Source organism: Filicampus tigris, chromosome 15 (genome assembly GCF_054856515.1).
Source record: "Filicampus tigris isolate MCC_2025a chromosome 15, RoL_Ftig_1.0, whole genome shotgun sequence".
NCBI classification, from domain to species: domain Eukaryota; kingdom Metazoa; phylum Chordata; class Actinopteri; order Syngnathiformes; family Syngnathidae; genus Filicampus; species Filicampus tigris.
In genome coordinates, this window is record NC_141231.1 from 2,690,487 (window position 1) to 2,710,613 (window position 20,127).

General features: G+C 40.2%; 2 protein-coding genes across 4 annotated transcripts; one reads left to right on the plus strand and one right to left on the minus strand.

Annotated features, from left to right (window-relative positions):
* The first annotated feature begins 250 nt into the window (after window positions 1-250).
* Window positions 251-9,497, plus strand: ndor1 (NADPH dependent diflavin oxidoreductase 1). Its single transcript, XM_086053979.1, has 15 exons — window positions 251-371; window positions 1,597-1,736; window positions 2,097-2,174; window positions 3,705-3,802; window positions 3,890-3,988; window positions 4,070-4,171; window positions 4,302-4,505; window positions 4,718-4,845; window positions 5,993-6,204; window positions 6,347-6,454; window positions 6,577-6,691; window positions 8,553-8,696; window positions 8,771-8,889; window positions 8,988-9,082; window positions 9,158-9,497. The coding sequence occupies exons 2-15, from the start codon at window positions 1,602-1,604 to the stop codon at window positions 9,300-9,302; spliced, it is 1,782 nt and encodes a 593-aa protein (XP_085910105.1). The 5' UTR covers window positions 251-371; window positions 1,597-1,601; the 3' UTR covers window positions 9,303-9,497.
* A 228-nt stretch (window positions 9,498-9,725) lies between these two features.
* Window positions 9,726-17,018, minus strand: ntmt1 (N-terminal Xaa-Pro-Lys N-methyltransferase 1). Of its 3 annotated transcripts, none has more exons than XM_086053980.1 (4): window positions 16,881-17,018; window positions 15,146-15,305; window positions 13,791-14,043; window positions 9,726-12,144 (listed from the first exon to the last, which is right to left on the minus strand). In XM_086053980.1, exons 1-4 carry the CDS (start codon window positions 16,925-16,927, stop codon window positions 11,888-11,890), a joined length of 717 nt encoding a protein of 238 aa, XP_085910106.1. In that variant the 5' UTR covers window positions 16,928-17,018; the 3' UTR covers window positions 9,726-11,887. The 3 variants fall into 3 exon arrangements, with proteins under 3 accessions (XP_085910106.1, XP_085910107.1, XP_085910108.1); XM_086053981.1 differs by having other exon boundaries at window positions 15,146-15,302; window positions 16,881-17,005; XM_086053982.1 differs by lacking the exon at window positions 16,881-17,018 and adding an exon at window positions 15,722-15,802.
* Window positions 17,019-20,127: the final 3,109 nt, after the last annotated feature.

A 20,127-nucleotide genomic window follows, 5' to 3' on the forward strand; every position in this document is an offset into this window, starting at 1 on the left:
ATCCAGGTGGGTGGAATAATAACTTGCTGTTATGATATCCCACAAGCACAAAGTATATAAAAATAATTCAAACTTGTGAGACCCCTTCTCATCATGAAATCGAATCTATATCAATCATTTATTTTGTTGTAATTCTTGAAAAATGCTGGAAAAATTGCAGCGGGGGTCTGACGAAACATATTTCAAAATTCCGATACTTTTTCACGACCTTGAACGTTGCGTTTGTTCACTGACCAACCATAGCGCGATTTTTTTTATTTGCCGTAAAGTGTGACACTCATGTCAAGACTGATGAACCCTGAGGTTCTCGCTGAAACCGACTTTTCTTGAATTTTAAGCGATTCTCGTCATTATTCATGGTGCCAGGAACTGTAAGTGTCTGGCATTTTGGATATTTTGATATACATGTATAGACTGAGGAGAAACAGATGTACAAAGTAATAATTCACATTACTTGCTATACTGCTGTGTTGACCAAGTCGTACAATCAAATAAGACTGTTCCGCACAGTTGGTTACGTGAAAGTGTGTTGTAATTACTGGGCATATAATTTAAAGGTACACAGCTTTAGGTATTGAGAACGATCGACGTTATGCAGGCCTGAGGTGGGTAGTGTAGCTGAAACAATTTATACTAAAGAGTACTGTTACGAAGGGTGTCAAACTCGTTTTTTTGGTCGCGGGCCACATGGTTTCCTTCGTGGGGCGTTATGACTGTGAACGTATAAATGTATCATAGCCTCATATTACTGCAAAATGTATACAAAATAAATTGATGGATAACTACGGTACAACAGAAGACTGGAAGATTGTAAAAAATAAAGTAAGGGAGATTCAGCCACAAGCTAGGGTCAATAACAGGATACAATTTGATTGTATTGAACTTCGACAGGTGAATTCACCCTCATTTTTCCGTGATGCGGACATCCATTTCATTACTTGAAAACAATGTGAGTTGTGCCAACTTACATCTTTATCTTTGGTGCTCTTCATAACATGAATAACGCTTTCTACAGAGGAACTGAGTTTGGACAAATGATGACAGTGCATGACATTGCTGTTCTTTCTATATCCTGAGGTGTAATGTACTGTATCCGTAAGGTAAATATAGACTATTGCCATCTTGGTAGTCAAATGTGACCAGTAGTTATGTTGGCTTGGTGAAAGAGTCATGTGGCAAAATAGATCACGCACTCAATAATAAATACCTGTACCTAAAGATACAAGTAGCGAACTGGATGTAGCTTTTGGTAAAAAAAAAATAAAAATAGTAAAATGAGCGTTTCTTTTAAACAAAAATACTCGTGTAAATGTAATACACAAGTACAATTCATCCCTAAAGATATTGAAGTAATTGTAACTAATAACTGGCACGTTAATAATGAAGATTTGTTGCTGGATCACTAAACATGACATATAGGATGTTTTTAGGGTAATTCTTCAATGTTTTGATTTAATTTGATGTCTACTGTGTAAGACAGTATATTTTGACATTTAGTTTGCAGTGACATGTTGAATCTGGGACATCTGGCTATGTATAGATGTTAAAACGCTTGTGTTTTAGTTTGTTTTATTCACCATATTTCGACTCTTTCAGTCAGAATGTCGGTCCCTGCTTTGCTCATCCTCTATGGTAGCCAAACTGGGACGGCCCAGGACACAGCCCAGAGGATTGCGAGGCAGGCCATCAGAAGGCGTCTGCGAGTGAATTTGTCAGCACTTGATGACTACAATGTAGTAAGTTTTGTTTAATTTTTGTTTCTATCTTAAGAAATGGGACCAATGGTACACTTTGCTCTGTTTGGGCTCTCTTTGTCATCTGTGACTTAAACACGAATGTAAAGTTCCCGTAATGTGTTGAGTCTCCAATTGTGATTCTGAAGGCTTGCTTGGAGACTTTTAATTTCTCACAATACACACATTACTATAATTTTCGAAGTACTGTATAAATAGGAATTGCAACTATTTTGTTGTTGTTAACTGTTGAGGCAATACATTCACAAATGAGTTTCAGTCATCTGCCTGGTATTTATGACACGGTGGTAACAAAACTGTGCTAAGTGGTTGTACCCTATTGTGTTTAAACTCTTATAACAGGCTAACTTGATCTCAGAGTCACTGGTTGTTTTTGTCTGCTCAACTACTGGCCAAGGAGACCCTCCTGACAACATGAAGGTAATCCATCAGTTTGTAAGTATTGGTTAAATGATTTAGCAGTCCTCGTTAAACTGGCTGATATGCACATTTCAGGGCGAGGGAGAGCAGTGTCATTAATTGTACTTACATTATAACTCAAAAGTAGCAAAATACACAACGAGAAAATACACCAGTTTAACTATAACACCATGTATGTACACAGTGGCATCGCTGTGCTGTAGTCCACATGGGTTTTGAGGTCAAAGGGGCCTGACATTGCACACGCCAATTTTTTAATGTTCTGTCTGTGCCTTGAACACACCCAAAAAAACAAACACTATATGCAGAGTCTGAGTAGGGTTGTCACAACACCAGAATTTCAGTAGTCGATACCAATACTAGTAATTTTCCATGTTTCTCGATACACTTAAAAAGCAGGTGCTTCTAAAATCATTAGGCTACTTTATTAAATAATAATAATAGGCCTAATAATCAGAGCTGGGCATCGACTGACCGTCATAAAGTTCCCATCTGCATATTTAGCCGACTGATAGAATAAATGTTCGTAGGTTATACCATATTTACTCTTATAATTATTCTAAGGTATTTTTTCAGCATTATAAACTTGTTTTAGTCGTGTGAGTCGAAGTTGCTTGTGAAGAAAGTGAAATGTGAGTAGGACGCAGCCGCAAAATAGGAACAATGCTCTTATCGAAGAGCATCCTGTGGTAAGACGCTGAGTCCTTGGGACAGAATAAAACAATAACAATGGACTGTGCAAATGTAAGAAAAACAGAGGGTTTTAGGAACTGTAATCGTACACTTCCCTGCGCTCTCCTTGCAAGTAAAAAGACAATATTGTTGTAGAGTGTCTTCTCTCCTCATTGTGTACATTGTTTACTAATGTCTCACTTGGTGTGAACCTGACACCGACCCACGACGGGAATTTCGTGACGGTTAGGCGATGCCCAGCTCTGCTAATAATAACAACAACAATTATAAAAACCGACACATCAAACTTGTTTTTAGGCTAAGCTGCACTTAAACAACTTCCCAGACAGAAACGTGAGGTAAAATGGTAAATATGCCTCCATACAAGCAGAAAGTCATGTAGTCATTAGGGACCGAGTCCCATAAGGACAAAAATCCCTATTGTATCCATTCCTGATTTTGCACGCACATCTGGAATGGGGCAAATTGTGATACCATTTAAAAATAAATAAATAAATAAATAAATAAGAATTGCGCTCTAAACAGCGCACTTACAAGCACTTCCTGTACTACAACGCAGTGTTCCGTGCATTCGGCATATTCCGATTGCCGTATGCGCGCATATTCGGGTTGGAAAGGGAGTAACCCAGGCATGATATTTGGAATTTTAAAAACCAGAATACTGCCAATATTTGTATTTTAAAAGGTTTATTGGCTGCATGTAAATGCGTATGAAAAAATATCACACATTTTTGTCAGTAGTGTACATGACAGTGTGGAAATAAATGATCAATTAAAGCTAGTATAAAGTAAAGAGTACAGTTCAATAACTGCGCTAATTTATGTTTCTCTCCAAAGAACTTCTGGAGGTTTCTCTTCAGAAAATCTTTACCGGTCGGATCGCTACGTCAGCTGGACTGTGCCGTACTGGGCCTGGGTGACTCTTCTTACCCAAAGTAAGTCTTGTTCACGATTCTCTTCATAGTGCTCGTTCAGAATGACTCATCACCTTTGCAAAGTATACCCTGCATTTTTGTTTGTAGGTTCAATTTTGTGGCCAAAAAGCTCCACAAGCGTCTTGCGCAGTTGGGTGCCACTCTGCTGCTGCCCGTCGGGCTAGCTGATGACCAACATGACCTCGGGTAACATGACCTGTTTGTGCGACTGCAGTTATTCATATTTTGTGTGTCTTACAGTCACATCAAAATGTCTTTATCAAACAGGTCCGATGCTGTGATTGACGTGTGGCTAACATCATTTTGGGAAAAAGCATTCGCTCTGCACCCATCTTTTGCAGATTTGATCCCACTGAGGGATGATGAGCCGTGAGTCCTCTTTTGTTTTAATACACAGAATCGAATTTAGTTTATTTATTTGTACATGAAATTAATTTTTCAAACCTCCAAAAACACTGAAGTCATTTTTTTTTCCCAACTTGGTCTCATTTCTCACCAGGCTTCCTCCAACGTACACTTTTAACTTTCTGGATGATTTCAATGAGAAGACAGAAGATTGTCAAATCATTTGGACACAACAAACCGGCCTCTCCCAATCGCATCCCTTTCCCGCCAAACTGCTGTCCAATGAGAGAGTAACTGACCCGAAACATTTTCAAGATGTGAGGCACATTGAGTTTGACATCACGGGGTCCAACATAGAGTAAGTGGGACCTTGGAATTATTTGTTTAAATTTGATACGAAATAGTTTGAATAACGATCCCCTTACTAGAGTTTGTTTCCATTTGCTACAGGTAGTAGTCATACACAGCACCGTCCGTGTTTGTTCTCTTGACCTATCAACTGTAATTCCTCAACTGTGCTCCAACTGTGATTTTTGTATTAATTCACATCACTGTGGACGCTCTGTGTAGTTTTACTGCAGGTGACGTTGTCGTGATGCGTTCTTGCAACGCAGCCGAAGATGTTCAGGAATTCTGTCAACTGCTGAGATTAGATCCAAAGGCCAGATTCTCTCTAACAGCCGCAGATGGGTCAGCAGGTAAGCACGCGTGTAGTCAATGTATGCGTGCATGTTAGTCAATATCCAACTGATGGATCTCCAACCAAGCTATGAATGGAAATTAATAGCAGAAGTGGATTTAAGTCCGTCAGTCATCCTTCCGTCATTATGTCAGGCCGGTCCAGTCTGTCCGTCGTCGTCGGCGACAGCCAATCGGCGTCAAGAATGTACTTAGTGTGTATGGTGCGGCAGAAGCCGCGTCAAGCTGTTGTGTACCTTTTGGTTCCACAGACCGCAATGACATTGTCCCATATTGTTTTTATTTCACCAATCACTATGCTGTTTACACACCTTTGTTCAAATGCTAGTGTTTTGTAATTTTGATGAAGATAAAATATTTTCAAAACAATTTTGGCAATTTCCAATTTTGGCAACCAATTCAGAGTGTACCGTACCCCGCCTACTGCTCACAGACAGCTGGGATAGGCTCCAGCGCCCCATGACCATCGTGAGGATAATGGATAGATAGATAGATAGTTATGCAACCAGCTCATTTTTTATTTTTCACCTTCAAGGATTTCAGTTTGTTTTTCAATTGAATTGTACATTAGGTCACAATAACGATGGGGAAAAATTTTAAATATTTTACTATGGTCTTATGTTTTTGTTAATACCACAAAAACCTGGCTTTGAAAACTTTTTATGGCCACTGTACATAAAGTATGTATTAGCCAGGGAAAATCTGTGCTTAATATATGATTAATAAAATACTTTCTAGCTACAACAATTAACTATGACAGTTGATATAACAAATGTGATAAATTAGTAAGTTACAAAAAAACAGCTTTTGGGGTAAATATGTATTTTTTGGGTCATAAAAACATTCATATATCGTTTTGTTTTTTTAAACCGATACACCCATTCAAATATTTCATGTGCCAGTATTCTTCATATTGTCATATTTACATTGTCATATAATTTCTCCAACACCTATCATTCCACTTATCAGAATATTCCATTAACATACAGGATTTGATTTGTAGAGATTCTTAAGTGCTGTCAAATCTCTTTCCATTGTTGACCATGAACCTTTTTTTTTTTAAATCTTGATGGCATGAACTTTCTTGTTCCACAATTAACTAATCGCTGTGAATAACGCTAAGAACTCAAACGTCTGCGTGCTCAGTTCCAGCGAGGCTTCGTCGGCCGCGCACGCTGCATTACCTGGTGCAGCGCTACCTGGACATAGCGGCCGTGCCTCGCCGCTCCTTCTTTGAACTGCTCACCACCTTCTCCAATGATGAGTTGGAGCGTGAAAAGCTGGCTGAGTTCAGTTCCGCTGAAGGCCAGGAGGAACTGCACACCTACTGCAATCGACCACGACGCACCGCACTGGAGGTGATGGCTCACGGTCGTTAATAAGAGGTTTTATATTTACTGCCTCATGCTTTTATTCGTTTTTTTGTGCATTACGCTGATCCATAAAGGATGCTATGCTTTCTTATTGAGTTGACTAGGTGAGCCTATTCTTCTGCTTCAGGTCTTGGCAGACTTCCCCCACACAACAGCACAACTTAAAGTTGACTACCTGCTGGATCTTTTCCCTGAAATCCAGCCCCGTTCATTTTCCATCGCCTCTTCTCTCCGGGTACACACGACAACGGCCTTTTCTCTGATATACACACATGGAAGAGCGCTTTCCTGAAATGAGTACAAAATCTGTTTTGTCTAATTCCATGAAGTGACTAGGTTATTCCCTCCAACGCACAGGCTCACCCACACAGGCTCCAAATCCTGGTAGCTGTGGTCAAATACAAAACCATGATGTATAAACCACGAAGAGGTCACTGCTCCACCTGGTTGGCCTCCCTTGATCCCACAAAAGGTAATTTGATTTTTATTTATTTCTTTTTTTTATAACCAAAGTGTGCGCGGACCTCAGTAATACTGGAGATAATGTTCTCAAGTGTTGAGATAAACATTTTATTGAAAATATTGCGACGTGGACATAATTGAAAAGTCAACCCAAACCTTGAGAAGGGACTACAGATGGGGGAATCCCCCTTCCAGGACGATCAGGCTGCAATGGATGCCGAGCGGGCAACATTAAACACACATTATAGTACTATACAGTGTTTGCTAAAGTGATGTGAAAGTTAATCAAATGAAGTGCTGCAGGAAGATGACATTGGTGAAGTGAGCAGGGGCCCAATGGTCAATGTAGAAATCTCCATAGCAGCGCCTCCGAGGATGTGTCTGTTAATACGAGACATGGGAAGACCAGAGAGCAAAACGTTACAATAATCGAGGCGAGACGTAACAAACGCGTGGATTAAAATTTCTGCATCACTATTCGACAAAATTGTATGACTTTTAGCAATATTACGGAGATGGAAAAATTCAGTTCTAGTCATATTCTTCATGTGCATTTGAAAAGACAGAGTTGGGTCGAATATAACACCAAGATTTTTTGTTGAATCACTTTGGATTATAGTACATTTATCGAGCCTCAGAGTGGTGTTCTTAAATAGGTGCCGATGACGAGCAGGGCCAATAATCAACATCTCGGTTTTATCGGAGTTAAAAAGCAAAAAATTGAGAGACATCCATTGTTTAATCTCGGCAAGGCACGCCTCTAAATTACAGCAATTAGTTTGTTATCTCTAGCGGCATATTTAATTGGGTATCGTCATCATAATGAGAACTAATGTTATATTTACGTATAATACCACCAAGCGGAAGTATGTAGCTGCTAAACAATAGGGGTCCCTGTACGGATCCCTGCGGGACTCCACATGTAACTTTACAAACCTCAGAAGCCGCATTGCCATGAATTACACGGTGCGTCCTTTCTGAGAGGTAAGAATTAAACCAAGAAAGTGCTGAGCCTGAGATACCAACACATCCTTCAAGGCGTTCTAATAGTATGTTATGATCGGCGGTGTCAAAAGCAGCACTAAGGTCAAGTAAGAGCAGTATTGATGAGGTGTCGGAGTCCATAGCTAGGAGAAGATCATTAGTCACTTTAGCAAGAGCCGTCTCAGTAGTTGCTTAAACTGGTTACAATGAGTTAATTAAAAACACATCCCGAGTGCAGAAGGAACGCTTCTTAAAATGAACTGGGTTTTAAATCCCGACTGAAGAATTTCAAATTGATTATTAGCGGCCATATAGTCACTATGCTGTTGCGCTACAACTTTTTCGAGAATTTTCGCAAAAAACGGGAGATTTGAAACCGGCCTATAATTACAGAGGTTCTCTTGATCAAGGTTTGGCCACTTAAGCAGAGGTCGAATAACAGCGGTCTTAAAAGCTGTCTGTTTTGCCGCAGCAACTAATTTTGTTAGGCTTTCAAGAGATACTATTTTAAAATTCAGGTCAGATGATTGACTTGGCCGTTGCACAACATTCCGCTTCTTTGATTTAATAACCTCTCTGGTTGCTTTCGCAGTATGCTTCGGGTGATTGTCCATCTGCACTGAGAAGTGCCGTCCAATCCTTTCTGAAATGTTTGGCTCAATATGAGCAGATAATAATGCTCGAAACACCTCAGAATTCATCCTGCTGCTTTTGTCAGCGGTCACATGATGAAAAAAGCCACGGGAACCAGCTCCGTTGGCAGCCATACATCCCCATCTGGCCATGGAAAAGCTGAGCAATCAATTGTCCCATTACTTTTGGTTCTTTAGAAACAAACCCCTCACCACCGTTCACATAGGCCTTTTTGTTCCCCCACCGTCTTACAGATGTTTACGTGCCTCTCTGGGTGAAAAAGGGAACGCTTAGGTTTCCCACAGACAAAAACACCCCAACGATAATGGTTGGACCAGGAACAGGAGTTGCGCCCTTTAGGTCAGCTTTACAAGAGAGGATCGCTGAGGGGAAAAATGGTGAGTACTTCACCCCTGAGGACTTGGTGCATTTCAGCGAGAGGCGACGTCATAATAATATTTTCACTTTACAGCCAATGTCCTGTTCTTTGGCTGTCGATCGGAATCCAAAGACTTTTACTTCAGGTCTGAGTGGAAGGAGATGACAAAAGCTGGACAGTTGACCCTCTTCACTGCCTTCTCTCGTGACCAGGTCACGCCAGTACTCTTTGGAGGACATTTTAACTTCATTTATACCTATGACTCAAAGCTATGCACTTGTCATGCTAACGGATTTGTTTGTCATTCCAGGAGGAAAAGATTTATGTGCAGCAGCGTGTGCGAGAGAACGCTCCGCTCATTTGGGACCTGATCGTAAATAAGGGCGCCTACTTCTACATCGCTGGGTGAGGACTTGGAACTTCTTTTGGTCACACCTGTAATGTACATGAATGCTCCCCAACAGTGATTTATCTGTGCAGAAATGCTAAAGACATGCCAAATGGTGTGTGTGACGCGTTGAAGGCGGGATTCCAACAAGAGGGAGGCCTCTCTGATGAGGATGCCGAGAGAATGCTGGCGGCCATGGAGAAGTCTGGGAAATTCCAGAGTGAGACGTGGTCCTGATTAGCGAGTCTCAGACCTTCGACGTTCACATTCCACTGAGAAAGCCACCGGTGCATATGTTGCATTGTGCAACTTGCTTGTGACGAGCATCTATCATGTCTATGCATTGAATTGAATTAAAAACTGAAGATTTCAAAAGATGAAAAAGAATTTCAAACCTGCTACTGCAGCAATAAATAAGTACCAAAACCTAAAGTTAAGTTATAAAGTGTCATTCATATAATTATTTTTTTCTACGGTCTTGAAGAGAGGCAGCAGCAGATGCTTGGGGATCTTCCCGAAGTGACAGATACAATATCACAGTGTAGGGCTGTCCAAATAATCGAACTTCAATTAGAATTATTACACTCCACGATTACTAAACTTGCATAATTGTAAAAAACGATTATTAAAGCACACATATCCAACATTGCTCACACAAGGTTAGGCTCAAAAGGAACTTACATTTATTTGTCTTTATATTTATTACATGTAATCATTTTCTTGTTTTGTACCAAAAACAAAGTGATCGTTTGAATAATGGTGATTAATATTTTTTTCATAATAGAGCAGCCCTATCAGTGTTTGTTTACTTCACTGAACCCATTCCATAGCCCACGTGCAGAAACCTGAATTGCATGTAAAACAAATGTCAACCACAGGCAGCAAAAATACAGCCGGACACAATAATAGAGATATTTGAAACATTACTTACACCCCCATTGATTTATAAAATATGGTAACATTACTGGGGCGGCACGAGTGATCGACTGGTTAGCACGTCCGCCTCACAGTTCAGAGGTCATGGGTTCGATCCCGGCCCCGGCCTCCCTGTGTGGAGTTTGCATGTTCTCCCCGTGCCTGCGTGGGTTTTCTCCGGGTACTCCGGTTTCCTCCCACATTCCAAAAACATGCATGGTAAGTTGATTGGACTCTCTAAATTGTCCCTAGGTGTGATTGTGAGTGCGGATGTTTGTCTTTTTGTGCCCTGCGATTGGCTGGCAACCAATTCAGGGTGTTCCCCACCTACTGCCCGAAGACAGCTGGGATAGGCTCCAGCACGCCCTTGTGAGGAGAAGCGGTATAGATAATGGATGGATGGATGATAACATTACTCCACTGTCCACCATCTGGAATTATTTTCCTATAGGGAAAGTAAACAATCAAGATGTATACCCAGATAGCAAAATATGGGTGAACCAATGTTTAAATATGGTTCAGCTTAAGTGTTGAATCTATGTTGAAACCTTAAGTAGAAATTATACAGAAAGCGCAAGGTTGATAAAATGTTGGGTCAACGTTTGCTTTACAACCATAAATCACACAACATCAATGTTGATTCAACCATCATCTTAATGGGAATTAAAATACTGTAAATGGGCTGTCACTCATATAGCGCTTTTCTACTTTGGGCACAAAGTGCTTTACACTGTACCTCATCTACCTCCTGATAACGCAGCATCAAGAGCAACTGGGGGTTCAGTGTCTTGCACAAGGATACTTCGACATGGTCACCATGGCCGGGGATCAAACCCACAACCTCCGGGTTGGGAAATGACCGCTCTACCACTGAGCCATGCCACCCCACTGTAACAAAAACATTGGCTTAGTCCACTACAAAATGTTAGCTTTTCCCAAATATACGAAAAACCTATGACAGAAAACATGTTTAATATTCAAACATGTATTAGAAGAGATCAAAATGCTGTGCGGAAATGAAAACGTTTCATGAATCAGGACCAACACCAGTGTTCTCAGGGCAACAAAAAAAGCGAGAGTGAGTGAGAGTGTGAGAGAGATACAGTACACACACTTTTTGCGGTTGAAAAAGGCCTGTCCCCCTCAGAATTAATTAACATTAAAAACATTGACCTTTCAAATGTTTTAATTCAACCAAAATACAATGTAGATTCAACAGCATCTTTGAATCACAAACTTCAATGCTGACAAAATATTGTTGAACCAACATTGATTAAACATCAGTCTGCAACTAAAACCAAAAATCAACCTTCCTAACCCTAATTCAACATTGATTTAACATCTTTTGCTATCTGGGTATGGAGATGAAAAGATCGATGTTTTTTTTTATAGTGTGTTTCAGCTGCAATGACATCAAGGACCTCAGATGAAAATATTTAGTCGCAAAGTCAGCTGCAACAGAGAAGTAAACAGAAGTGTGTAGTAAAAAACAGACTGCTTTTTAATTTAGCTGATAGCTTGGTATGATCTTGTGACAAAAATTCAGAGGTCTAAAATGCATGATTCAAGCAATGACTGTTAAGAGGGACGCCTGCACTTACAATGAGTTACAAAAGTGTTCTCATCGTTCAGATATAAGATGCAGATGTTATTGGTCAGTGACTAAAGGTTTCTGGCCTGGAGTCCAAATGGAAAAGAGTCTCAATGCACCTCCATCAGCTTTAAGTTAAAATGAACTGACTGATTATTTAGCCCGGAACAAAAAACTGTGTTAAAAAATAAATAAGACCTGCAGCAAAGATTCAGTCAGATGAAATTAAGCAGACCTGAAGATCACATTATTTCAGGACTGTGAACTAGAAACATGAAGTCTAAGAAATTGCACTTTTCAAACGTAGGAACGCTTCTTAACGGAGTGCCAGGCTGTGGACTTGGTAGATCTCCTTCGGGAAGTTCACTTGTTGCTCCTCGTAGATGACGCTCAGACCCGCTCTGCTCACCAGACTGTGGACGATTTTCAAGTCTCGACACACGCTGCTGTCCACCTCATCCGGGACCACCCCTTCGTATGAAACATTGTCTTTGATGACGATGAGGCCGTTGGGGCGCAAGGCTTTCTGGCAGCGCCGCAAGAACTCCACCAGGTGGTTGTCGGTCAGGTGGCCTGTGGAGGAGCATGTGATTACAAAAACATCTGCGTTTCTGTCCTTATTACAATCGCGGTTTACCAGCTTTGATAGAGTTACGTAAAGCGGAAGTCAACCCAAACATATTTTTTCAAGAATATGTTTCCAGCAGGCCCACTAGTTGAAACACGGCATTCTGATTAGTTTTGCGTTTGTGGAATATAAGTTAAGCAGCAAAGTGCACTCGTTTTTAGCCATCTCGAGGGGCGGCCATTTTGTCTTCTGTCGACTGAAAATGACATCGCAACTGCTCACAACCACCAATCACGGCCGACCTGTTTTCTGAATCTGAGACGTGATTGGTGGTTGTGAGCAGTTGTGATTATAGGTAAGATCTTAAACCCAAGCCCAAGTCCGACCCGAAATGTCAATCATTACGTTCGGCTCGGGATTCTTTTTTTTTTTTAAATAAATATGTTTATAAAAGGCGGCACGGTGGTCGACTGGTTAGCACGTCCGCCTCACAGTTCAGAGGTCGTGGGTTTGATCCCGGCTCCGGCCTCCCTGTGTGGAGTTTGCATGTTCTCCCCGTGCCTGCGTGGGTTTTCTCCGGGCACTCCGGTTTCCTCCCACATTCCAAAAACATGCATGGTAAGTTGATTGGACTGTCTAAATTGCCCCTAGGTGTGATTGTGAGTGCGGATGTTTGTCTCTGTGTGCCCTGCGATTGGCTGGCAACCAGTTCAGGGTGTCCCCCGCCTACTGCCCAAAGACAGCTGGGATAGGCTCCAGCACGCCCCGCGACCCTTGTGAGGAGAAGCGGTACAGATAATGGATGGATGGATGGATGTTTATAAAACTGTATACTAAAACGATGTGTGGGTACTAAACTAAGGAAAAAAACCAGAAGTCGCCTCATCACAACACGTACTGTACTAAACTCTTGCAATGACAATTCAAAGAACTCCTTCCTGTCTCTGTCTATTATCCACTCGTCATTGTTCTTCTCTGTCTCTCTGCCTCTCTCTCTCTCTTAGTCCCGCGCTAGATTCTTAAGGACGTACTGCTGCTGTGGTTTACGGCCCAATTTTCAACCGGTCAAAATGACGGACGGCCTTAAATTTTTCCCGTCAACGCTTAAAAAAAATCCCTCAATGATGGAAAATTGTCGGTTAATGTAACCTCTGCAGACACAGAAATATAAAAGATGTAAATGGTTATACAGTCTTGTTTAACTTAGATTACGTTTCGTAAAAGACAGGCTTTAATTTGTTATCATAAATCACCCCTCTTCCTCCCGAGTCCTCACAAATAAAATATGAAATTTTGTGTTTGCTTCGGGCTTGGGCCTGCAAATCAAGTTAATTGGTCGGGCTCAGGCTGGGTCAGGCTTTAATACCCGCGGGCCTGGGTCGGGCTGGATTTTTTAGGCCTGATCTTACCTGTAGTTGTGATGTCATTTTCAGTCGACAGAAAACAAAATGGCCGCCCCCACAGATGGCTAAAACCGAGTGCATTTTGTTGCTTAATTTATATTCGACAAACGCTAAATTGATCAGAATGCCGTGTTTCAACTAGTGGGCCTGCTGGGAACATATTCTTGAAATAATTATGTTTGGGTTGACTTCTGCTTTAAGTATGTAGTACCTAATGAAGTGTCTCTCAACACAACGTCCGGACTCACCAATGACCCACTGGATCCAGATGACGTCATAGCGCCCACTCTCTGGCACAAAGCCCTGTAGGCCGCTACAGAAGTAGTTGCCCACTCTCTTGCCATCCTCTCCCAAGTACATTTTCGCTTTGTCTAGAAACTCCTGCGTCACGTCCACAAGGTCCACCATCTTGAAGAGAGGCAGCAGCAGACGCTTGGAGATCCTCCCGATACCTGCGCCGCAGTCCAGAGCGCAGCCGGGGCTTGTCTTGCCCTCCCCTTCCTGCAGCAGTGACAAGCACCCACGGGTGTCTGTCAATAACGCATTGAGGGCGTGATGCAAGTTTCAGCATCTATCCCGTGTCTATTTTTAGCCTGGCATGCAAACGGCATGTAAAAAAAAGGCGATGATGTTCGACTCGAGCCATGCGATGAGCCAGCTGCACTCGCAGTGCATTTCTTAGTTGTATATCTGTAAAGAAGTTATTTTTAAAAATGTATCAAAACACATCTCAAAAGCAAAAAATATTGGCGTCAAAGTCAGTGGTCTGACATAAAAAGCTCATTTTCTCCACATTTTGGTAGGAAACAGGGTCATAATAGTTGGGGATTTTTCATTATACTTATTCTATGTAAGTTTAAATTAGCTTTTAGATAGGGTTTGTTTATTTTTGTTTTTCCTAAAATTATTAGTTTTAGTTTAGTTGTTATTATTTTATATTTTAATATACAGAGTATTTGTCGTGGACTGCCAGAAAAGTCACTAAGTATTGCGTAAGAAAGTAAAGTACAATTCCCAAAAGGACTGTTGGACCGGTAACACCGAAATAAAGACATTTAAAATCAACCCTGAAAGCTCACATATGAAATCAATTGACAAAGACGAAAACTAAGGACACTCAGTTCACCTGAATTATAGTTTGCTTATTGAACATAAAATGTAGTTTTAGTTATCATTTTTTAAAAGCACTCTCATTTTAATTTCACTCACAAAAAATGTTTTATGTTTTTTGGTTTATTTTGTTAGTTTTCATTTACTATAATAACCTTTGTAAGAAGGCTTTTTTTTAGGAAACCAGCCCGTACTGATTACTAAAGAAGGGGAAAAGTTAGAAACAAACGTTTTGTTTTGCTTTTTTTTAAGTAGTTTTGGTATTTATCTCGCCACAAATTGGATTTCTGTTCAAGGCTCGGAAGTGTTGTTCAAACAAATACTGTTATGACTTTCACTGCATTAATGACAAGTCGAGTTTTGTCGCGATTATTTAAACTGTACACCTTTCTATTAGAAAACAACAATCAAACACTCACACTACTGTGCGTAACTGTAGTCAGGATATCATGTGTGTTCAGTGCAATGAGAATATTTTCAAAAGAGTTTTTACTCCGAGGAATTTGCGAAGGAAAGCCTTGGATCCATTTATATCGATGCTGGAGATCCTCCCATAGCCTCCCAGCATGCCGTCCACTGTGGGGGGAACCTCTTTCCAGTAGCCCTCAGCATTGGAGTAGAAGTTTGTCTCTCCCGATGCGTCACCCATCCTGCTGGAAGCGCAGCAAACACACGGTTTTCCACAGGATTTATACAAGACGTCAGGAAAATCGCTCATCTGAAAGTCAGGTAGTTCTCACTAGTCAATGATTTAAAAAATTTGATTTTTCTTTCTAAATAGGGCTGAACTACTGAACTACTTTGAAAAATTATATAACTGTGACTTTTTCCTTCAAAGATTCACGGAAACGCACAATTATTTTTTCAGAGACCTCTTCACGTTTATTTCTTAACAAACACAAGCAATAAATTAATCTGTATGGCAATGAACAACATCAGATTTATTATACTAGAACAAAATGTTTTGGTCTTGTAGAGGTTATGCTTGTGCTAAAATAAAGGCAAATGAATCATGAAATAATATGAAAGACAGTTTATTAAGCTACTTCAATTACAGTTGTTAACTTACATAAAACTTTGATTTGCAGTCTTTGGCGTTCACTTTCACAACTTCACAAAATTCTATCAAATTGAGTGTGGGGTAAACATACTGTAAGACAACCATAAATCACATTATAACAACAATGTAAAAAAATGTCCGGCTTTATCAATTAATCTTTTAAAGTTTCATGAAACAATGATATGGCAACATGTGAACCTCAATTAACAAGCACTGAACATATGTAGACACTATATATAAATAAACAAATACAATATACAGTACATAAAAAGCCTACCAATCCACCGAAATAAAATAGGGGGTTTCCCCCAAATTGCAACCTTTGCAATTTGAAAATTGCATTCTACTTTTCCCTCTCAGTCCTTTGAATAGTTATTTTCAATATAAAATATGAAAACATGGAATTCTTTTGGGGTACTGGTTAAAGCAGGCTTTGTTTGTTTATACAATGTAATAGTACCTGCGGTACTATAATACGGTACAACTTTTTAGTACTTTCTTTTTTCTTTACTAGACTAGACAATGCTCATCCGCTACGTGGCTGACCAACCCTCCAATAAATAAATTAATTAAATAAATAAATCAATTATCCTGTATATTTTAATATCGGAGTATATATAGCGGGGGTTAAGAAAAATGCATTGTAAAAATGCCATGTTTTCCCATTATCCTGAGCCCAAAAAGAAAAAAAAAAGTTCACACACATGCACACCACAAGTGAATGGTGGAACAGAACCGTTATCTCCATTTTTGTAACCCCCGACCAACAAAACTCATCAATACTTCTAACAAAAACTCAATTTTATAATTTACACAACACAAATAGCCCATGCACACAAACTAATTCATCGGAAGGTTTCATTATGTAAAATAGTATTTCTGTTCCACACACGTGCATGACACAACTACCACTGGATGCATATTTACCCTAACCCTTAAACAAGCACACGTTTGACCGGGTTAAATATACAGTCTCAAAGCACATTATAGCGACTGACTTACTTGAACGGGGTAATGATGAATAGTAACTAGTAACTACTTGCAAGTTTTCAGTGCCTATTTGTACCATTCCTTTTAGCTTCGAGCTCGTTAGCCGATAGCAAACTGCTTCAGCAGTAAAACACAAACTCTGAAAAACATTCAACACATGATCGGGATCAAGATTTACCTCGTCCTCTGTCCGCTCCACGCCCCAATTACCCCTCGAACCCACATCAAACCCGTCCGAGTGTCAGGTCTTGAGTTTTCTATTTGCAACCATCGCCGTGTATGCTAGACGTCATTTCCTTATTTGGGCCGTACTCGGATACCGAAATAGGGACATCACGGGCGCCCTCTGTTGGCCGTATTTAGCTGAGTCTCCATTCTTTCTGCTTTTCCAACATGCATGTCAGCATTTCTGAAAACGTCGCGTTTGAATTGATGCGTCTTTGTGGCTTAAAGCATTTATTGGCAGGATAAAGGGACATTCGTTTTCCCATTTGTGTCCATGTGTCAAAAGGTTTTTTGGAATATTGTCTGCAGAGCCTGCCAGCACCTCTATCTGCCAATAATATTGATTACTGATCATTCACACGCCGACTTTATACTCATTTAATTGCGACTATATTCATTAATGTTAAAGACTGGTTTAGACTTGCACAACTGACAAAAATCTAAGTGGGATACTGAATATCATTTAAGCCAGGGGTGTCCAAATGCGATCTGCGAGGGCCACCATCCTCCATGTTTTAGAAGATTCCCTCCTCCGACACACCTGGTTGAAATGATCAGGATAGTTATAAGGCTTCTGCAGAGCTTATGATCTTATCATTTGTGTCAGGTGTGCTGGAGGAAGGAAACATCTAACACATGCAGGATAGTGGCTCTCAAGGACCGGATTTGGACATCTATGATTTAGGCCTACTATAAAGAAAGTAACCAGTATACTGTGCATTTACTGTAAAAATGTCATTTGGTTTATTAATTTTGGTTTAAAAAACCCAATATCAAGGCTCCAGACTAACTTAAAAAAAAAAATACTAGGTGCACACTGCACAGTGAAGCTGAAACTTTATGGGCATATTTAAAAAAAAAAAAATAGACGTGCACATGAATCCCGAATTTCACTTGCGAAGTATATATTTTCACTCAATTTCATTGTATTACTGATAAATGGGCAAAGTAGTGGAGTAGAAAGTTTACAGCAATACAAAAAATATATATTTTTTTTAATCTGCAAATGTATTGGTCATACATGCACAAATAGGTGAAAAATACAGTAAACCTGTCTAAATGACACCATTTAGGGACAATCTGGAGCCCTGAATGTGCAAATGTGTATATACGTGTGTATATGTGTGTGTATACATATACATATACACACACATATATATATATATATATACATATATATATATATATCACATTCAAGTACTGTAGAATCAGAGTCATAATGCAAGTTAAGAGCCGTCCGAGGGGGTGAAAGGCCATTCTCACCTTCAAAGGTGTGTCGACGGCCGCTCCTATAACCACTGGAGGGCAGTAAAGTGCTGCCTAAGATCGTGAAATAGACTCATTGCACTATTTAACTTGCGCTGACGTAACCCTGCTGGGCCCACTTGCAAAGTCGAAATCATTACTATTTTTGCTCAGGAGTCAGATGAATCTAATAATACCAACAGTACCACCGAAAATTTTATGTTCTGTCTGTAAGGTTCACAAAATCATCATCAGCATCTTCCGGTCCTAAAAATGCAGGTCAACTTCACAAAAAATTCCAGCCAACTAGATTTCTATTGAGGTGAACAAGTAACAAATACCATTAACACGTGCCTAGAGCAAAAATGGAACAAAACCTTCAAACATGAGATGAGTAAGAGGTTGTGGTATACACTTTATCACAGGGTCCCCAAACACTTGCTAGACTTTTGTTTTTCCTTTGTTTCTTTTTGTAAAGCAAGCAGTCTTCATATTTAGCTCACGACACGGGGTAAAATATTTCAAATGTTCACATTTATCACCCGTTTTAGTAAAAACAAAACGTTGCTGTGTTTCCACTACAGTTGATTAATTTCTTTTGGCTGATGAGCCTGATACAAGAATTAAAAGGTCCAAGAAATGATGGATCACAGACTTTGAGATGACATCTACCACAATGTGTTCTGTGAGAAGATTTGCTTAATGTTTGATCCTAGCAGAAACTTGATGCCGCTCCCCTCCCCACCCCCCCAAATATCCCTTACAAATAGTACAGATCCAGCAAATATTGTATATCAAATGCTTTGAGGAATTCACACTTCCACATGAACAGGATTCCCCACCCTCAAAATTGTTCCGGAGTCCCTGAAAAGAAAACTTGAAAAAAAAAAAAAAAATCACATTTTTTGGGTTGAGGTGGGGGTTGGGGGGTCCGGCATCCTTATAACTGGTCACACTCTGAAGGCCTCCCGGCCACCCACCTCATTGCAGAGGTACCCTCAACCAAAACCTGAATCAGCATTTGGTGTATTGAAGAATCTACACATTGGCTTTGGTGCCAAGAAGCCCAGCCAGTTGGCATGGTAACTGAAAAACACACACTCACACACCTCCGCACGCACACGCCCACACCCACACACACAAAACAGTGGAAGCACATTCTGCCACGCTGTATGACAGACATTCATCTCAGATAGAGGCACCATGTCTATTGCCTTGTAATGTCTTGAAAAAAAAAATATATATATGTATATATATATATATATATATGTATATATATATTTTTTTGTTACTAATTTGTGGTCTTTGTGCATAACTCTGCCTAGGTATTTATCCTTCTTGGTTGTTTGTCCTGTTGTGCCCTGCGATTGGCTGGTGACCAGTCCAGGGAGGCACCCCACCTCTTGGTCAACATCAGCTGGGAAAGTCAGTTGGACGAAGCTCCCACGTGACTCGAATGGATGGATGAAATCAAATAACTATCATTAGAATACATAAAGTAATTAATTCAAATGATCCTTTACACATATAACACTCAGCATTAATACTGTATTGGTGGACCAGCTTACAATTGCTCTCAATGCTAGCAGGAGTGATGTTACTGTCAGAGTTGCGCTGTGGAACCCGATTAACACAATCCTGCAATCAGTTCATTGATGCTGTTTGACCTTTGATATGTTTGGATTTTGAAACTAGTACTACTTTTCAAATCTCAAATATTGGCATAATGTGACTATTCAAGTGTAAAAATTAGTTAACCATTCAAAGTAATAAGCAAAGACAATAAAAACCTTAACGGCTCAGATTCAGAAAACAGGACAGCCGTGATTGGTCTTGTGAGCAGTTGTGATGTCATTTTCAGTCGACAGAAGACAAAATGGCCGCCCCCTGAGATGGCTAAAAACAAGTGCATTTTGCTGCTTAACTTATATTCCACAAACACAAAATCAACCAGA